The following is a 17,278-nucleotide window of genomic DNA, read 5'->3' as shown; positions in this document are numbered from 1 at the left end:
CTAAATAAAAAATAATAATATTAGACTAAAAGATGCTGCAGATAAAGTTTGAAGAGAAGAACAGGATAGTTTTAGCTGTGGGAGAGAATACACGTGCTACCCGAATTTTAACGCTTAAATTAATTTAAATTAATTAAAATAATTAATTTAAATTAATTTAAAAAAGTTCCTGAACTGTCAAATCCCTCTAGTACTTAGATTTATAGCTTCTAAAAATGATTTAGATAAATCAAAATATTCAGATAGATTGGATTCCAAAAATGAAATAGAATACATTTCTTAGAAAGACTTTATTTTTTGAAAAAAACTAGTTAAATCAGATGTCAAATCAGTGTAGAAAAAAACACTAAAAAAGGAAGAAATCACTCACAAAGAGAATAGTCCTTTCTAAAAACAAATGTTAGTAAATCCCTACAAGCATGGAGCAAAGTATCATCTAGACCCACACAGAATGGCCTTTGAAAATGTTGCCATTCAAGTAATTGACTTATATTCTTGTTCTTCACAGTATCAGATTCAACGGCTCCAAGTTGACAAGCTCTAATGGGAGTTACAGCACGCTCCTGAACCTCCACAGTACCATCACCTTCACAGTTACAATTCAAAAGATCGTGAGTATCACTATAAACATCTCGCTTGAAGGAAAAGATATCCCTCAACTCGTCAACACCAAATTTCTGACTGTCCAGTTCCTGTGCATCTACAACTGAATTACTTAGTCCTTGTTTCACAATTTGTCTTTGGAAAATTTTTTCTTCTATAGTACCAGCATTCAGAAGCCTATAAATATGAACCGCATGCTTCTGTCCATCCCTCCATACACGAGCCATAGCCTGTTCATCGTTCGCTGGATTCCAGTCAATGTCATAGAGGACGATTCGGGACGCACCGATTAGATTCAAACCAACACCACCAGCCTTTGAACTTAGTAGGAACAACCGCTCTGTGTCAGGGCGATTGAATCTGTCAACAATTACCTACAAGGGAAAAAATTTCATCAGCAATCAACTACTAACTACTATTTCTATAAGCTACTATTATTATGGTGACAACCTTCTTGGCAGAGGTGGCAGTTTCTCTGTATGAAATATTAAAGAGCCACCATACAAAATTAAAGACCAAGAAAATATAAATTTAAAGACAATACAACAGCATAATTCTAGCTACATTCAGTAGTTTCTATAGGCATGAAGATTTGCGATTAGAGAAGTTATTCAGTAAAAAGTAAAAAAAATAAAACCTAAAATGAACAGAACTTCGTTCGACGACCCCGGTGACAGCTTCTCCCTGAGAAATATTCAAAAGTCAGCATCAAATATTTACAGGCCGTCCCTTGATGACAATAAAAGGAACATAACTTTCACTGAATTAAGAAGCTGTAAATACAACCAGGTCTAATGGCCCGAACATTATTTGCAGATTAAGATTTCTGCAAAAAAAGTGCCGAAAAATTAAACATAAAACGAATAGACGTCTGTTCGACAACCAAGCTCGCAGAGGTGGAACTTTCTCCCTAAAAACATTGAAGAGCACCTATCAACAACTTATAGGCTACTCCCTGGCTACTCACTAGATGATATTGAGAAAACATTATTTTCTCTGCATTAAATAGTTTCTGTTAGACTAGTAGATTAGTATTAGATTTTAAAAGTAGATTTTACTTTTCAAAAAAAGTAAAGAACTCCATTAAACCAAAAATGATCAAAAATAGAATCAAATAATCTACCAAGCTTACAACTACCACAAATAAAAATCAATAAATAAATGAAACCCAAAACAAACAGAAAATAAAATAAGTCAAACTAAAAAAGAGCAGAAATTAATTTGAGTAGGGTTCTAAACCCAATGCTTTTTAAAAGCCATAATATAATTTGTACTTTACAGGAAAAAAATTCGAAAAAGTTTACTGAAAAAATGCGCAGTCTCAGTTTTAGATAAAAATGATGATATTTATAGCTTAAATCTTAATCAATGTTCGATATCTTAAAAATTATAGTGAAAAAATTGAAAATAATTTTTTTCATCAAAGTAAAGATTATATTATGGCTTTTAGAAAGCATACGGTTTAGGAGTTTTTCACTTTTTTTTGAAAAACTTAATTTGTGAAAAATGTTTTTTTTATTGTTTTCTATTCGTTTTATAATGACATAGTCTTTTTCAGGGAGAAAGACTGAGCCTCTTCTGAATTTAAACAACCATCCCTTCCATAAAAACCTTTAATACCACCTGGGCATAACTTACAACCCTTGTCCCTAATCTCTGGGGTTTGTTTCAACCCCAAAAGCCTTGTTATATGATTGACATAGACATAGACATAGGTTTATTAAGATCGAACAGCGTAGCCATGGCTAATTTATGTCGTCTTTACAACAATATGGAAAAAAAGAAAAAAAATACAAATAACACTATAATAACACTATAAGAACACTAACACATGAATACAAATAACACTAAGTCTTGTTGTATGTTTCTACGAAAAAGGGGACAAACGTGTTTTTGTAGCAGTTGGTCCTGCAGACCGGTGGTTGTAGCTTCGACTGGGATCTGGTTCTTTGGTTAACAGGAGCATCGGGTGGGAGGATCAGTCTGTGATGGGGCGAAGATAGCAGTGACTTGCCGAGGGACATGATCAGTGATAATCGTCTATCGCTGAGAGATTCAAGGTTCAGTTCTTGCAAGAGTTTGTTGTAGTCGTCACTTCTTTTACCAACGATTATGTTAACAGCTCGTTTCTGCAAAGATTCAAGGTCATCGCAAAGGTAGTGGGTGCTCTGGACAAAAGGTCCCCAGACAGCGACGGCGTATTTGAGTAGAGGTCTCACATACGTAATATAGGCGTTTTTTAGGCTTTGAGTGTCGCAGCCAAACCTGCGCATCAGGACTAGGGTCTGAAGTGATGCATTGCCAGCCTTAATAACCTTCTCCACAACGCTTTCTATGCCCCCAGTTGTAAGATGCCCAGGTTGCAAGTTATGCCCCTAGGGCATAACTTACAAATCTTGCCCTGAGGGGTTTTGGAGGTTTGGCATCCTCAAAATCATAATTTCCAGAACTTTCAACTACGTTGAACAAAATAGCTATCTCAAAATTTTAATTGAATGTGTTTGGGGAAATGGTGGGCGTGAGAGGGGGGATTAGTTGCTCTCCAGGCACTTTTGACTATTAAAAAGGACAGTAGGCATTTCAATTTCAAGTCGAATTAGCCCTTTTTGAAGTTTCTACGACGACACTTTCTATAAAAACCTTATATCCCCAGGGTTTAACTTACAACCCTTGCCCTGAGGGCTCCGAGGGGGTTGTCATCCTAATAGACCTAATTTCCAGAACTTTTAACTACGTTGAATAAAATGAAGATCTTAAAACTTTGATTGGATGTGTTTGGGGACATGGTGCGCGTGAGAGGGGGGCTAGTTGCCCTCCAATTACTTTCAACTATTCAAAAGAGCACTAGCCCTTTCAATCGAATGAGCCCTTTTTGAAGTTTTACGTAAACGCTTTCTATAAAAACCTCATATGCCCCCGAGGGCTATGGGGGGTTGTCAGCCCCATAGAAATTATTTCAAGAACTTTCAACTACATTGAAAAAAATGGCTATCTCGAAATATTGATTGTATGTGTTTAGGAAAATGGTGGGCGTGAGAGGGGGTTAGTTGCCTTCCAATTATTTTCGACTATTAAAAAGGCCACTAGCCATTTCAATTTCCAATGGAATAAGCCCTTTTTGAAGTTTCTACAACAAAGCTTTCTATAAAAACCGTAAATGCTCCCAGGGCATAACTTATAACCCCTGCCTTGACGGCTGTGGGGGGGGGGTATTATTTTTACAGACCTAATTTCCAAAATGTTCAAAGGCGTCGAAAGTAATGGCGACCTAAAATTCTCAGAGAATGTGTTTGAGGAAATCATGGGTATGAGAGGGGGGTTAATTGCCGTCCAATCCTTTTTAACTGTTTAGAAGGGCACTAGCCCTTTGAATTTTCATTGGAATGTGACCTGTTTCAAGTTTCTACGATAAAGCTTTCAATAAAAACCTTATATGCCCCCAGAGCATAACCTATAACCCTTGCCCTGAGGGCTCTGAGGGGATTATCATCCTCAAAGACCTAATTTCAAGAACTTTCATTTACGTTGAACAAAATAGCTATCTCAAAATTACGATTGGATGTGTTTCTATAAATGTTGGGCGTGAAAGGGGTATTAGTTGCCTTCCAATCACTTTCGACTATTAAAAAGGCCACTAGCGTTTTCAATTTCCAATCGAATGGGCCCATTTTGAAGTTTCTACGACAACGCTTTCTATGAAAACCTTATATGCCTCCAGGGCGTAACTTATAGCCCTTGCCCTGAGAGTTGTGGGGAGAAGGGGGGGGGGTTGTCATCCTCAAAAACCTAATTTTCAGAACTTTCAACTACGTTGAACAAAATGGCTATCTCAAAATTTAGATTGGATGTGATTGGGGAAATGCTGGGCGAGAGAGGGGGGCTAGTTGCTCTCCAATCAATTTCGACTATTAAAAAGGGCACTATCCAATAGAATTTACAATAGAATGAGCCTTTTTAGAAGTTTCTACGACAACGCTTTTTATAAAAACCTTAAATGCCCCCAGGGCATAAGTTACAACCCTTGCTCTGAGGACTATGGGAGAGTGTCCTCCTCAAAAACATAATTTTTATTTTGAAATCAACTACGCTGAACAAAATAGCTATCTCAAAATTTTGATTGGATGTGTTTGGTGAAATGGTGGGCGTAGAAGAGGCGTTAGTTGCCTTCCAATCACTTTCGACTGTTAAAAAGGGCACTAGCCACTCCAATTTCCAATCGAATGAGCCCTTTTCGAAGTTTCTACGACAACTTCTTCGATACGAAGTGCCCTGGTCTAGAACAAAAAAAAAATTAATACATTGTGTCAACATCGTTCTTTACTTAAGCAGCGAGATTGCGCTGCTTATGATTAAGTAATATTATTAGGTTAATGTAGTGTTTCATTTAAGTGTTTTATGATGATCGCTGATCAAAGTTTATTTTATTTGTCCTTTTATTTATGTTATTTTACTGTGTTCATGGCTGTATATTTTGCTTTAAAATACACTTCTCTGTCTATCTATCTAATATGCAGAATAATTGTACCAAACATATTTTGCATGCAGACCCGCTATACTTTACCCCCCCCCCCTAATGTGCAAATCTATAGCCCAAATTTATTTTTAAAGTAACGAAGAAACTAACGAAAAAGCCGGTGTGTTCTCGAATTTTACACAGCGTAAACTTGAGTGAGTGGCGCATAATGCGCAAGTACCAAAATTCCTTCCCCAAACGGAAATTGCATTTACCGCGGGGGGTATTTCCCCGGGGGGATATTTCCCCACGGGGCGGGGGGAGGGGGTTCCGGGAGGTAATCTCCTGGGGGTTAAACGCCTAGAACCATCGACAATACCACAGCAATGGTAATTGTATGAAGTTGAAATTTCCATAGCTTGAGAATGGGGATATTCAACTGACCAAAAGGCAACATGTCAATACTACTGCTGCTAGTAGCGCTAGTGCTATTACTTTTGATACCACTAACAGTCCTACAACTAGTATTATTAGCACTCCTACTACTACTACTACTGTGACTACTTTATGAGCAATATTTACATCCTACTAGTACTACTACTACTTCTACTATTACTACCATTACTGACGCTACTGCTACTAAAGCTAAGGCTTCTACTCTTAATTCTACTGCTACTGCTACTACTAGTACTACTACTACTGCTACTAAAGCTAAGGGTATTAAGGCAAAAATTTTAAGGAAATGTTGGAACAATATTAAACTAAATTAAAACACACTATTTGCATACAGGTTGTCAAGAGGACGCATCAGCAATGTCTCAGGAACGGTTTATGGTATTAAGTAGAAAATTTAAGCGTGTCTTGAGGGGCATGTTGAAAAAAAAAACTTGTATAGATTTTATATAAGTTTTTATATAATATATAAGTTTTTATATAATATATAAGCATAGTATATATCAGCATAGCATACAAAAGCATATATCAGCATAGCATAATAATTTGGGCTTTTATATTATATTTTATATAATAAGCTTTTATATAATATAAGCTTTTATATAGGTTTTATATAAGCCTTATATAAGCTTTTTTATACTGCTATACTGATATACTGATACTATACTACTACTGATACTATACTGATAACGCTAATACTACTACTAAAACTATTGCTACTACTGAAGCTAAGAGTATTAAGGTGAAGCTTTCAAGGAGTGTTTTGTTGAATGTTGAACTATATCAAAACAAATTAGGAGAATGCAGACTATCAAAAAGATGGAACTGTAATATCTCAGAAACGGTTTATATTATTAAGTTGGAACTTCCAGGGTATGCTGTGGCTGATTTTGAAACAAACAAAATGTACTATATGTATACTATCAGTAAGACTGCTGTTAATAATGAGGCTAAGGGTATTAAAGTGAAACTCTTATGGAACTCTTATGTGAACTCTTATGGGAGGGCTCAATTAAACGAAAAAATAATACGCATGTAGGTTTTCAAAATGGCATATACGATTTTTCTTTTATATTGTGAGGAATAGGAACATTTACCTCAAAATAAGGATTGTTTTCAGTGAAGTGCAAGTTATGTTCTGGTCTTCAAAAGGCATAGGAGGGGGGGGAGAGTGTCAGCCCCACTAATTTTAATTTCTGGTCGTTCTGAGTTTGACTCGGTTATGTATTGTAATTTCTGTTCGTTTTTGGTTCCATTTATTCATTGATAGTTATTTTTGGTAGTTTTACGCTAAACGGAAAATTATTTGAGTTTATTTCTGCTCATTTTCGGTTTAAATTAGCTCTTTACTTTTCTTTGAAAATTTTTTTTTGTGGAAACGTTTTTATTTAATCTCCAAAATAGCTTAGAGTACTAAGGTAAAACTTTAAGAAAATGTTGAGAGGGATGCCTAACACAATCAAAATACAATTTGACCTTGCTGGTTGTGGAAAAGGGATATCATCAATATCTAAGGAACGACTGTGGTATTAGGTTGAAACTTTCAAGGTATGTTGAGGGAATATTGAAGAGGTATTGGAGGGCAATCAGCCCCCTCCACCCCTGCCCTTTTCATATGCCCCTCTCCCCAGCAATGGTCGAAATTTGTAGTTGTCATTTTGTTCAAACTAGTCAACAGGTCTAGTAGCTATGCCCCCAGGGATACCATGCCCCCCACTGCCCAGGGACGGGGATTGTAAATTATACAATTTATCCATTGTTTACCCGCAGAATTTATCACTAGGAAAAGGGGAAATTCTTAATGCTGAGTGTATCCGAAAAGGCCAAGGGTAGTAAGATAAAACTTTGGAGAATTTTGAGGGGCATCTTAAACTAAATCAAGAGGAACTATATGCAAGCAGTCTATCAAAAAGGTAGATCCGCAATATCTTAAGAGCGGGTGAGGGTATTAAGTTAAACTTTCAGGATATGTTCAGAGGGATGTTGTAAAGTGGTTGGAAGGCTGCCAGTCCCATTTTCATGCCCTCTTTAGCTCTCCCTCCGAAACATTCGATCAAAATTTTAAAATAGCCACATTGTTCAAATAGTTTAAAGGTCAAAACACTATACCCATAGGGATGACATAACCCTCCACAGCTTTAAAAAGGAATGCCAAACATATTCAAAACACACTATGTTCATGCTAGTTGTCAAAAAGGCATATCCGCAATATCTAAGGGACGGCTGAGGGTATTAAGTTGGAACTTATGGGGTATAGTGAAAGGGATAATGAAAATTGATTGGAGGGCTACGCATCCCATTTATTGCCCCTTGCCTTTTTAAATGCCTCCTCCCCTTAACACTAATTAAAAATTTGAAAAGGCAATTTCGTCCAAAATAGGCAAAAGGTCGAGTAAACATGCCTCCAGGGGATGCAATACCCCCCAAAGCCCTCAGGGCAAGGATTGTAAATTAAACAATTTACCCGTTTTTAATTTTAGGGTTTATAATTAGGAAAATGGGGAATGTTTGCTTCTGAGTGTGTTCGACAAGATTATGTGTATTAAGGTGAAACTTCCGTTAATGTTGAGGGGCATGTTTGACTTAATCGAAAAATACTATATGCATGCAGTTTTTCAAAATGGTGCATCTGCAAAAACTTAAGAACAGCTGAGGGAATTAAGTTTAAACTTTCAGGGCATGTTGAAAAATAGTCGGAGAGTAACCAGTCCCCTCCCATGCGATTTTTAATTTGAATCTCCCCAAAGACATTTGATCAAAATTTCGGAATAAGCCATCTTGTTCAAAATAGTTGAACAGCCAAAAAACTATGCTTGTTGCCTCATTTACACTTTACTGAAAACGAAATATAGTAAAACGAAATATATATCAAACGTATAAACACTTTTATAATTAGAACATTGAAAAATAAAACAATAAAATACAATTTTGAATAGCTGAGTTTTCAGGAATTAATGTCATTATATATTGAATAATTGGTTTATTTTCATTAGTTCGTTCCAGTCATCTGGATTACTACAGTGATTTTATATTTATCTGTAGTCAATGTTTTGAAATAATAGTGTTCAAGATGCATATTGTTTTCAATAAACGTGAATGACTAAACATGCTTTAGACTTTTACAGTTATGAAAGGGGGAAAAGGGCAGTAGCCAAACTCTTGCTTGTAGTAAATTTTTGTTAATTATAAGTTTGACTTGAACATTTTATTTTTATTCGTTTCAAGATTTACTTATTTATCAATATAGTACCTGTTATATCTATATTTTCTACGATCGTTAATTTTAATTTATGTTCGTTTTGGGTTTCCTTTATTCTTTACTAGTATTTTTTGGTCGTTTTGAGTTTGAATTATTACAGAAATTTGTTTCCGATGGCTTTGAGTTTAATATGACCCTTACTTCTCTTTGAAAAGCTTCTTTTATGGGAAGTTTTTTTTTATTTATAATAACAAAAGAGTCGTACTATTTGATTTTCTATTCAATGCTGTTTCCAAACTTAATGGTTGCTACTGTGAGAAATTCTGTATTCACACATTTTCTTTTATACACAACTACATACACAACTCATCTTTTATGCTAGTTCGCATTATCTTTTAAACCGTTGGTTCATAATGCAACCTAGTGTAAATCTAAAAAAATATAATAACTATAATAACTTATAATCACTTATAAGTAAAAAAAAGGAAAAATCGGATTTGATTCCAGTTTAACTGCATCTCATCCCCCCCCCCTCTCCTCATTCTAATTCCATGATATTGACATGGGAGAATTATTTTTTGTACTTATCTTGTTCAATGTTGTTTATAGAACAGAGATCAGGAAGGGAATACAATTTGACTCCAATAGAAAAGTTTTATGAATGTAATGAAATAAGAATTTGGTTACTATAGCGTTCAGTTAAGAAGGAAGGCTAAACTCCCAGTAATGACACATGAGATAAGACCCGAAAGGCCCAGTTCAAGTTTAGGAGTCAATAAATAGAAGCAGGACAAATTATAACATCATAATTTATAAAAGCATAATTTATAAAAGCATCATAATTTTATAATATTAAAATTATAAAAGCAACAAAGACTAAAAGACTGCCAAAATTAAAGCAATCAGACTGAAAATCTGTTCAGTGGACATTATTTAGCCTGATTGGTCACAACATGTTAAAAAGATAAAAACAGGTAGAACTAAAGAAAAAAATATAAATATGAAAAAAATTTAAAAAGGACATTAAAAGAGGAAGGCAACAATAACATCATGTTTGTTCAGAAGTGAACAAGCAAAACCATGGGCAACGCCTGTACCAAATAATAAAAAGAGGGAAACTAGCTGGATGTTTTAGTCTACATTTTCCGTAATGTAGGGAACAAAGGTTTGATGTAAGCTAATCTTGAATTTACCTTGAGCTAGTTTCAGCCCTTGTTGATTTCGCTTGAATCAAGCAAAAAATAAAAGGCTTATTTCCAAGCCTTAGTCCATCCAAATAATAAAAAGAGGGAAACTAGCTGGATGTTTTAGTCTACATTTTCCGTAATGTAGGGAACAAAGGTTTGATGTAAGCTAATCTTGAATTTACCTTGAGCTAGTTTCAGCCCTTGTTGATTTCGCTTGAATCAAGCAAAAAATAAAAGGCTTATTTCCAAGCCTTAGTCAATCCTTGTCGTGAATGCTTCAACCAAACTTGAATTAAAATAAATTAAAAACTTTTTTCATAAGAAAAATGGAAAGTACTATCACCACTGCAAACAACCAAACAATTACCTTTATTAAACAAATTACCTTTAACCAATTACCAAACAATTACCTTTGTTTGCTTGGGCAAACAGTACATTTGTGGAAGTTGGGAAGAGGTAGATAAAATTTAAGTATAGTTAAGATTGTGCCCAAAATTACCCACCTGTCTGTCTGATACTTTCGTTTGCCCATCCAGCCTCAAATAGGTATAACGCAGTGCTTTCAAATGCTCAGAAATCAAGTCTAATGTTTTGGTGAAGTAGGATACGATAACCATTTTCTCCTTTCCTTCTTCCAGCAGTGTAATTAACATTTTCTTCAATACTTCCAACTTTGTCGAAACTCCTGTCATTCTGTCACTTAAAAAAAAAAAAAATACAAAAATTAGTATTTGCAACATTGAGAGTGAGTGTGCTACGCTAACCTCAGTCAAGAGTCAAAATTCACTTAGGCCGCGAGATTCCACGTTACCCAATGAAAAAAAAATGATGCAGGCCAGCATTTCCGCTGTATATGTTTAAGAAATTAAATAAAAAAAATTCTACTGAAAGTAAGGAGCAACATTAAACATAAAACGAACAGAAATTACTACGTATATAAAGGGGGTTGCCCCCTCCTCAGCACCGCGCTCTTTACGCTAAAGTTTGTTTAGTTCTTTTAAAAAAGCATCTTATTGTTCTAATTCAATGACCCTTGTGTTTTAGGAGTCATTATTAAAAAAAATTGGACAAAATTCAAACTTTAGCGTAAAGAGCGAAGTGTTGAGGAGGGGGCAGCCGCCTTTATATACGTAATAAATTCTGTTCATTTTAAGTTTTAATGTTGCTCCTTATTTTCAGTCGAAAAAACTTGTATTTTATTTAATTTCTGACGGTTTTTTAAATTAATTAAAAAAAACTTTCCGAAAAAGAAGTTTTTCAAAGAAAAGTAAAGGCCATTTTAAACTTAAGATCAGCAGATACAAATACCTGTTAAAATTCAACTCAAAACGACCAGAAATTACTATTAAAGAATTAATGAGACCCAAAACGAAGAGAAATTAAATAAACAATTATAGCAAAAAATCATATAAAAAGTAATAATACAGATGAATAAATAAATCTTAAAGCGAGTAATGCTTAAATTGAATATGCAAAGAAAACTTAAACCGAAAAAAAATATTTTGATATTGCAGTATAAATGAAAACCAAAACGAACAGAAATTAAATAAACAATCAATGCAACAAATATACAATAGATACTAACATAAATGAATAAAAAAATCTTAAAACGAGTGAAACTTAAATTGAATATGCAATTCAAGCTTGAAAAGAACTCACTTCAAACAAGAGTTGGTTATCGCCTCCTTATCTCACTGTAAAAGTGTAAAACCTACTGCGTCATTGGCGCTTTACTGAAAACGAATTGTATAACAAATATTTTCTTTTGTACTTAATACTGAAAATAATCATTAAAATTACAGTAAAATTTTGAACTGATGAGCTTTCAGCAACTAATATCATTATACATCGAATATTCATTTTAATTTATTAGTTCTTTCTAAAACTCTTAAAGACTCCTAAAATTGTCCCCTTTCTTAAATGTAAAAACTTAAAGCCTACTGTTTTACTGCGTATTTGGAGCTTAACTGAAAACGAATTATGTTAAAATTATTTTCTTTTCCTACAGCAATGAAAATGAAAATAAAATTACAGTGAAATTAATGCTGAACTGATGGATCTTTCAACAATTAATATCATTGTATATCAAATATTCAGTTTGATTTTATTTATGCTTTCCAAGACTGTTCAAGACACATATAGTTTTCAGTAAAGCGCCATGACGCAGTAGGTTTTAGACTTTTACAGTGAGAGAAGGAGGCGATACCTAAACTCTTGTTTGTAGTGATTTTTGTTCGTTTCAAGCTTGATTTGCATATTCAATTTAAGTTTCACTCGTTTTAAGATTTATTTATTCATTTACATTGATATCTATTGTATGTTTTTTTGCATTGATTGTTTATTAATTTCTGTTCGTTTTAAGTTTCATTTATACTTCAATAGCAAAATATTTTTTCGTTTTAAGCTTTATTTTTATATTCAATTTAAGCATTACTCGCTTTAAGATTTACTTATTCATTTATATTATTATTTGTTGTATGTTTCTTTGCTATGATTATTTATTTAATTTCTGTTCGTTTTGGATTTCATTTATTCTTTAATAGTAATTTCTGGTCATTTAAGTTTGAATTTTAGCAGGTATTTGTATCTGCTGGTCTTAAGTTTAAAATCACCTTTACTTTTTTTTTAAACTTCTTTTTTAGAATTTTTTTTTAATTAATTTTTGTTCGTTTTTAATTGAAAAGAGTTTCAAGTTTTTATAAATTCTTTATTTTAAAATCAAACCTTTTTTTTCAAATCAAATGTTCATCAAAGTAACAATATCAAAGTAAATAAAAGGGTTTGTGTCAACCTCGGAGCTTTTATGATCTGATGAGTGAAAATTTTATCGGATGGGTTTGGCGAAGAAAAAGGTGTGGAATGGGGAGGGGCTAGTTACCCTCCGATCTCTTTTGACCCTGAGAAAGTGAACTAGAAATTTTAATTTCCAATCAAATGGGCCCTCTCTGAAGTTTATACGAGCTTCCCTTTCATAAGAACCATATAGGGCACCAGGACATAACTTACAACGCCTGTCCCCCGGGCCTTAGGGAGTTGTGTCGACACCAGTTTTTTTTATCTGACCTTTTAGCTATTTTAAAAAAATGGCTATCTCAAAATTTGTATCGGATGGGTTTGCGAAAAAAGGGCGTGGGGTGGGGCTAGTTGCCCACCGATCTCTTTTGACTCTTAAAAAGTGACCGAGAACTTTCAATTTCCAATCAAATGAGCCCTCTCTGTAGTTTATACGAGCCTCCCTTCCATAAGAACCATATTTGACCCCAGAGCATTGCTTGCAACGCCTGCCCGGGGCCTTGGGGGGATGCGTCGACACAGGAGTTTTTCTTATCTGAACATTGAACTACTTTTAACGAGATGTCTATCTCAAAATTTTTATCGGAAGGATTTGGGGAAAAAAGGGTGTGTGTGGGGGGGGGGGCTAGTTGTCCACGGATATCTTTTGACTCTTAAAAAGTGAACTAGAAATTTTAATTTCCAATCAAATGAGTTCTCTCTGAAGTTTATATGAGCATCCCTTTGATAAGAACCATATACGCCCCCAGGAAAACACAACGCCTACCTCCCGGGCCCTAGGGGGTTGTGTCGACACCGGAGTTTTTGTTATGTAAATTTTGAACTTTTTTTTTAAATGGCTATCTCAAAATTTGTAGCGGATGGGTTTGGGGAAAAAGGGCGTGGGGGGCTAGTTGCCCTTCAATCTCTTGACTCTTAAAAAGCAATTTCCAATCAAATAAGCCCTCTATGAAGTTTATACGAGTATCCCTTTCATAAGAACCATACATGCCTTCAGGGCATAACTTAAAACGCCTTCCCTGGGCCCTGGGGGGTTGTATTGACACCGGAGTTTTTCTTACCTGACCTTTTAGCTATTTAAAAAAAAAATGGCTATCTCAAATTTTGTATCGGATGGGTTTGCAGAAAAAAGGGCGTGGGGTGGGGGGGGGGGCTAGTTGCCCACCGATCTCTTTTGACTCTTAAAAAAAGTGAACTCGAACTTTCAATTTCCAATCTAATAAGACCTCTCTGAAGTTTATACGACCATCCCTTTCATTAGAACCATATATGCCCCAGGGCATAATTTACAACGCCGGCCCCCGGGCCCTTGGGGGTTGTGTCGACACCTGAGTTTTTGTTCTGAATTTTGAACTATTTTTAACAAAATGGCTACCTAAAAATGTTTATCGAATGTATTTGGGGGAAAAGGGCGTGGGGGAGGGGCTGGTTACTCTCCGATATCTTTTGACGTTAAAAAGTGAACTAGAACCAATGAAATGAGCCCTCTCTGAAAGTTTTTAGAAGCATCTCTTCCATAAGAACCATATATTACCCCAGGGCATAACTTACAACGCCTGCCCTCAGGCCCTGGGGGGGGGGGGGCGGAGTTTTCATTATATGGTCTTTGAACTATTTAAAAAAAAATTGCTCAAAGTTCTTGTAGGATGGGTTTAAGGAAAAAAGGGGTGGAGGGGGGGGCTAGGTGCCCTTCGATCTCTTTTGACTCTTAAAAAGTGAACTAGAACTTTCAATTTCCAATCAAATGAGCCCTCTTGGGGTTGTGTCAATACCGGAGTTTTGTTATGTGATCATTGAACTATTTTTAACACAATGGCTAACTAAAATTTCTTATCGGATGCATTTTTGAAAACAGGGCGTGGGAGGGCTAGTTGCCCTCCGATAACTTTTGACTCTTCAAAGGGACACTAGAACTCTCAATTTCCAATCAAACGAGCCCCCTCCGAAGTTTATGCGAAGACCCCTTCCATATGAAGTGCCTCTGAAAAAATAGACAAACAAATAAATAATAAAAAATTATAGCCGTATGGCATTTACTATAGGCAACGCTATAGCGTTGCTTCTAATAATGCCAGGAAATCTAGCCCCGCATCCACGGAGAAACCCCCTACCCATGGAATATCCTTTTGAAAATTCAGTCCCGGTGAACATTTACCCCAAATAATCACTCTTAACCACTCCGCACGTAAGATTGAAACGGAAAAGAGAAAACAAGACACATAAATAAAAATTGTATAGAAATTCTGGCAAATTCCCCTAGTGTATAATTTCTCTTGATAAGTTCACTCCCTAGAAACTTCCCTTCCCATGGAAAATTCCCCCGTGGAAAAGCTCCCAGCAGAAAATTTGTCCCCAACCCGAAAATATATGCCTACATCCCAATAACAAATACTATGTGCAAACAATGGGCTCTCTGAAAAGAGTTCTCTGACACGCTGAATCTGATGGTGTGATTTTCATTGAGATCATTTAACTTTTGGGGGCTGCTTCCTCCTTTTTTCGGTAATCAGGAAAAAAATTACAGCCTCGTTACCTTTGCTGTGGTAAGACTAAACTTAATGAAATTTATATATTTGAAATCAGAATAAAAATCCCGATTCTTTTGATAGATGTATTGGTATCCCAATTTCTTTTTTTACAGTTTTGGCTACTATTGAGCCGGGTCGCTCCTTACTTACAGTTTGTTACCAAAAACTGTTTGATCTAAGCTTAAAATTGACTTGCCCAACCGACAAAATTCTGTTTACTGTAAATAAAAGCCTTCTGGTTAAAATAAAAACTAATAGTAAGTTACTAATAATTATTTACTAATAGTAAGTAAATTATTGCGAAAATTCATTCTCGGGTCGGGAAAATTGTGTTTATCGTACGAAAATTCTCTTAATATATGTAAAACTACTGGTAAATACGTAATCAAAAAATCAACTTCGGTAGTCAGATCCAACGTCACCTGATAGAAAAAAAAAAATCACATGTGCAAGTATTTGGCTAGCTTCTGTTTCGTATTTAAGTTGAATAATTCGCTTCTCCAGCCGGAAAAATTGTGTTTACCTTTAATAAAATCTACCTAATGTGGATAAACGCCACGGGTAAACAAGCGCTATTAGTATTCTTTTTTCTACATGTGTAGCCAAGGAGTCAACTTCGGTAGCCGGATTCCTCATCACCCAAAAAAAAAAAATTCATGTGGGCGAGTATTTGACTCACATCTGTTTTAGATCTGAGAATTCGCTTCTCCAGCTGGAAAAATTGTGTTTAATATAAATACGACCCGTCTAATCTAAATAAAAGAGAGTGGTAAAGGCGTAGCATTATAGTACAGGCAAATGGAGGTTTGACCCGAAACAAATTGCAACAGAAATGATTCTTACACCATATTGTAGAGAAAAAAAACTGAACAACATATCCATTTTCGCATATTCTGAGTCGACGCAAAATAACCGTTTTTTGGCTTTTCATGCGATTTTTTTTACGTTTTCCGAAAAAAAATATAATTTTAGTATCCGACCGTTTTTCTTGAAATGAAGTATGATTCTGATGCGGAATGACAAGCTGAGACAGAAGATGAAGTCAGATTAGGTGTCTGGTGCAAAACAAAAAAAGCTTCACTATCATCAATATGCGTTGCGGTAATTTTTGTAAAGACAATCAATCGGCACTTGTTATTCAACAAATGATCGGTTGTTCGTAAAAACACCTGAACTAGGCACTAGTATAAGACACTTCGAAGGCTACATAATGCAATAAAAATGAAAATCGTTACATTCATCACTCAGTGTTTTCAAGATTTCAAAGTTTATTCCCAAGATTTGACTGAGAAATCAATTAGACGAAGACCTCAAGTAATGCCAGAAAGTTGAGTAGAAAACTAGTTCCGGTAAGTGACAGTCATAACCTTTAGTTAAATTCGCCATCTACCCCGAGAAACTTCATCAGATTCTGGGATGGACTCTCCACAGATCTTGTCATTGAACAGGAGCTTATGCGCTCTCTTAAAACCTCTGGTGGCCCTATCAACGGCAGCGGCATGACAGAGGCTCAGAGGTCCTTATGGGTTTTGTCGCGACCAGTCTGCTCTACAGTAAACCTTCTGATGGAACGTATCTCACAAATTCTGTACGTTACAAGCGATCAGCACAAGGAGATGTCAGAGCCGATATAACTGAGAGACTGCAAAGATACGCAGACGATTATCGAGTTTCTGGAAAGGGGTTCCCCATTTGAAGGAGATGTTCGGTTAAGAAGCATAGAAAATGGTCTATATGCCTATCAGTCTGCCAACGTTGATTCTGCCAAAGATGTTGGGCTATAAGTCATTGACGCCATGTCTGGACAGCTGGTCTCTGACTTTGTGTTTCGACGAAAACAAAAGGCAATCCAGATGACCACCAAGAAAAGTCCAAGCGGAGACTGCCGACTCTTCTTTTTCAGAAGTTTAACATGATCGCGAAAAGGATCAATCTAACGGAAACTGAGTACTTTCAACACGAACTGTGTTCCTACCCAGCGTCACTTTTTGACAGCTCCTGCATGCTCCGGACTGCGAACAAACCAGAACTTGCGAAGGCCATAGCCCAGGCGTGCAACCTT

At 35.7% G+C, this 17,278-nt stretch overlaps 1 protein-coding gene across 1 annotated transcript in view; it reads right to left on the bottom strand.

Moving 5' to 3' along the window:
- Positions 1-284: 284 nt before the first annotated feature.
- LOC148944909 (DNA repair and recombination protein RAD54B-like) overlaps positions 285-17,278 on the bottom strand; it is a 55,382-nt gene continuing 38,388 nt past the window's right edge. The window contains exons 3-4 of the mRNA XM_089099209.1: positions 10,399-10,594; positions 285-977 (exon numbers count right to left, since the gene is read on the bottom strand). Coding sequence (XP_088955335.1) covers positions 363-977; positions 10,399-10,594 — 811 coding nt within the window. The 3' untranslated portion in view covers positions 285-362. The remainder of the gene's footprint in view (positions 978-10,398; positions 10,595-17,278) is intronic.

This window comes from Artemia sp. Qi Xiang Cuo, chromosome 13 (genome assembly GCF_049724085.1).
Source record: "Artemia sp. Qi Xiang Cuo chromosome 13, ASM4972408v1, whole genome shotgun sequence".
NCBI classification, from domain to species: Eukaryota; Metazoa; Arthropoda; class Branchiopoda; order Anostraca; family Artemiidae; genus Artemia; species Artemia sp. Qi Xiang Cuo.
Note: the sequence above shows the minus strand (reverse complement) of the source record. Positions and strands in the feature narration are given on the sequence as shown.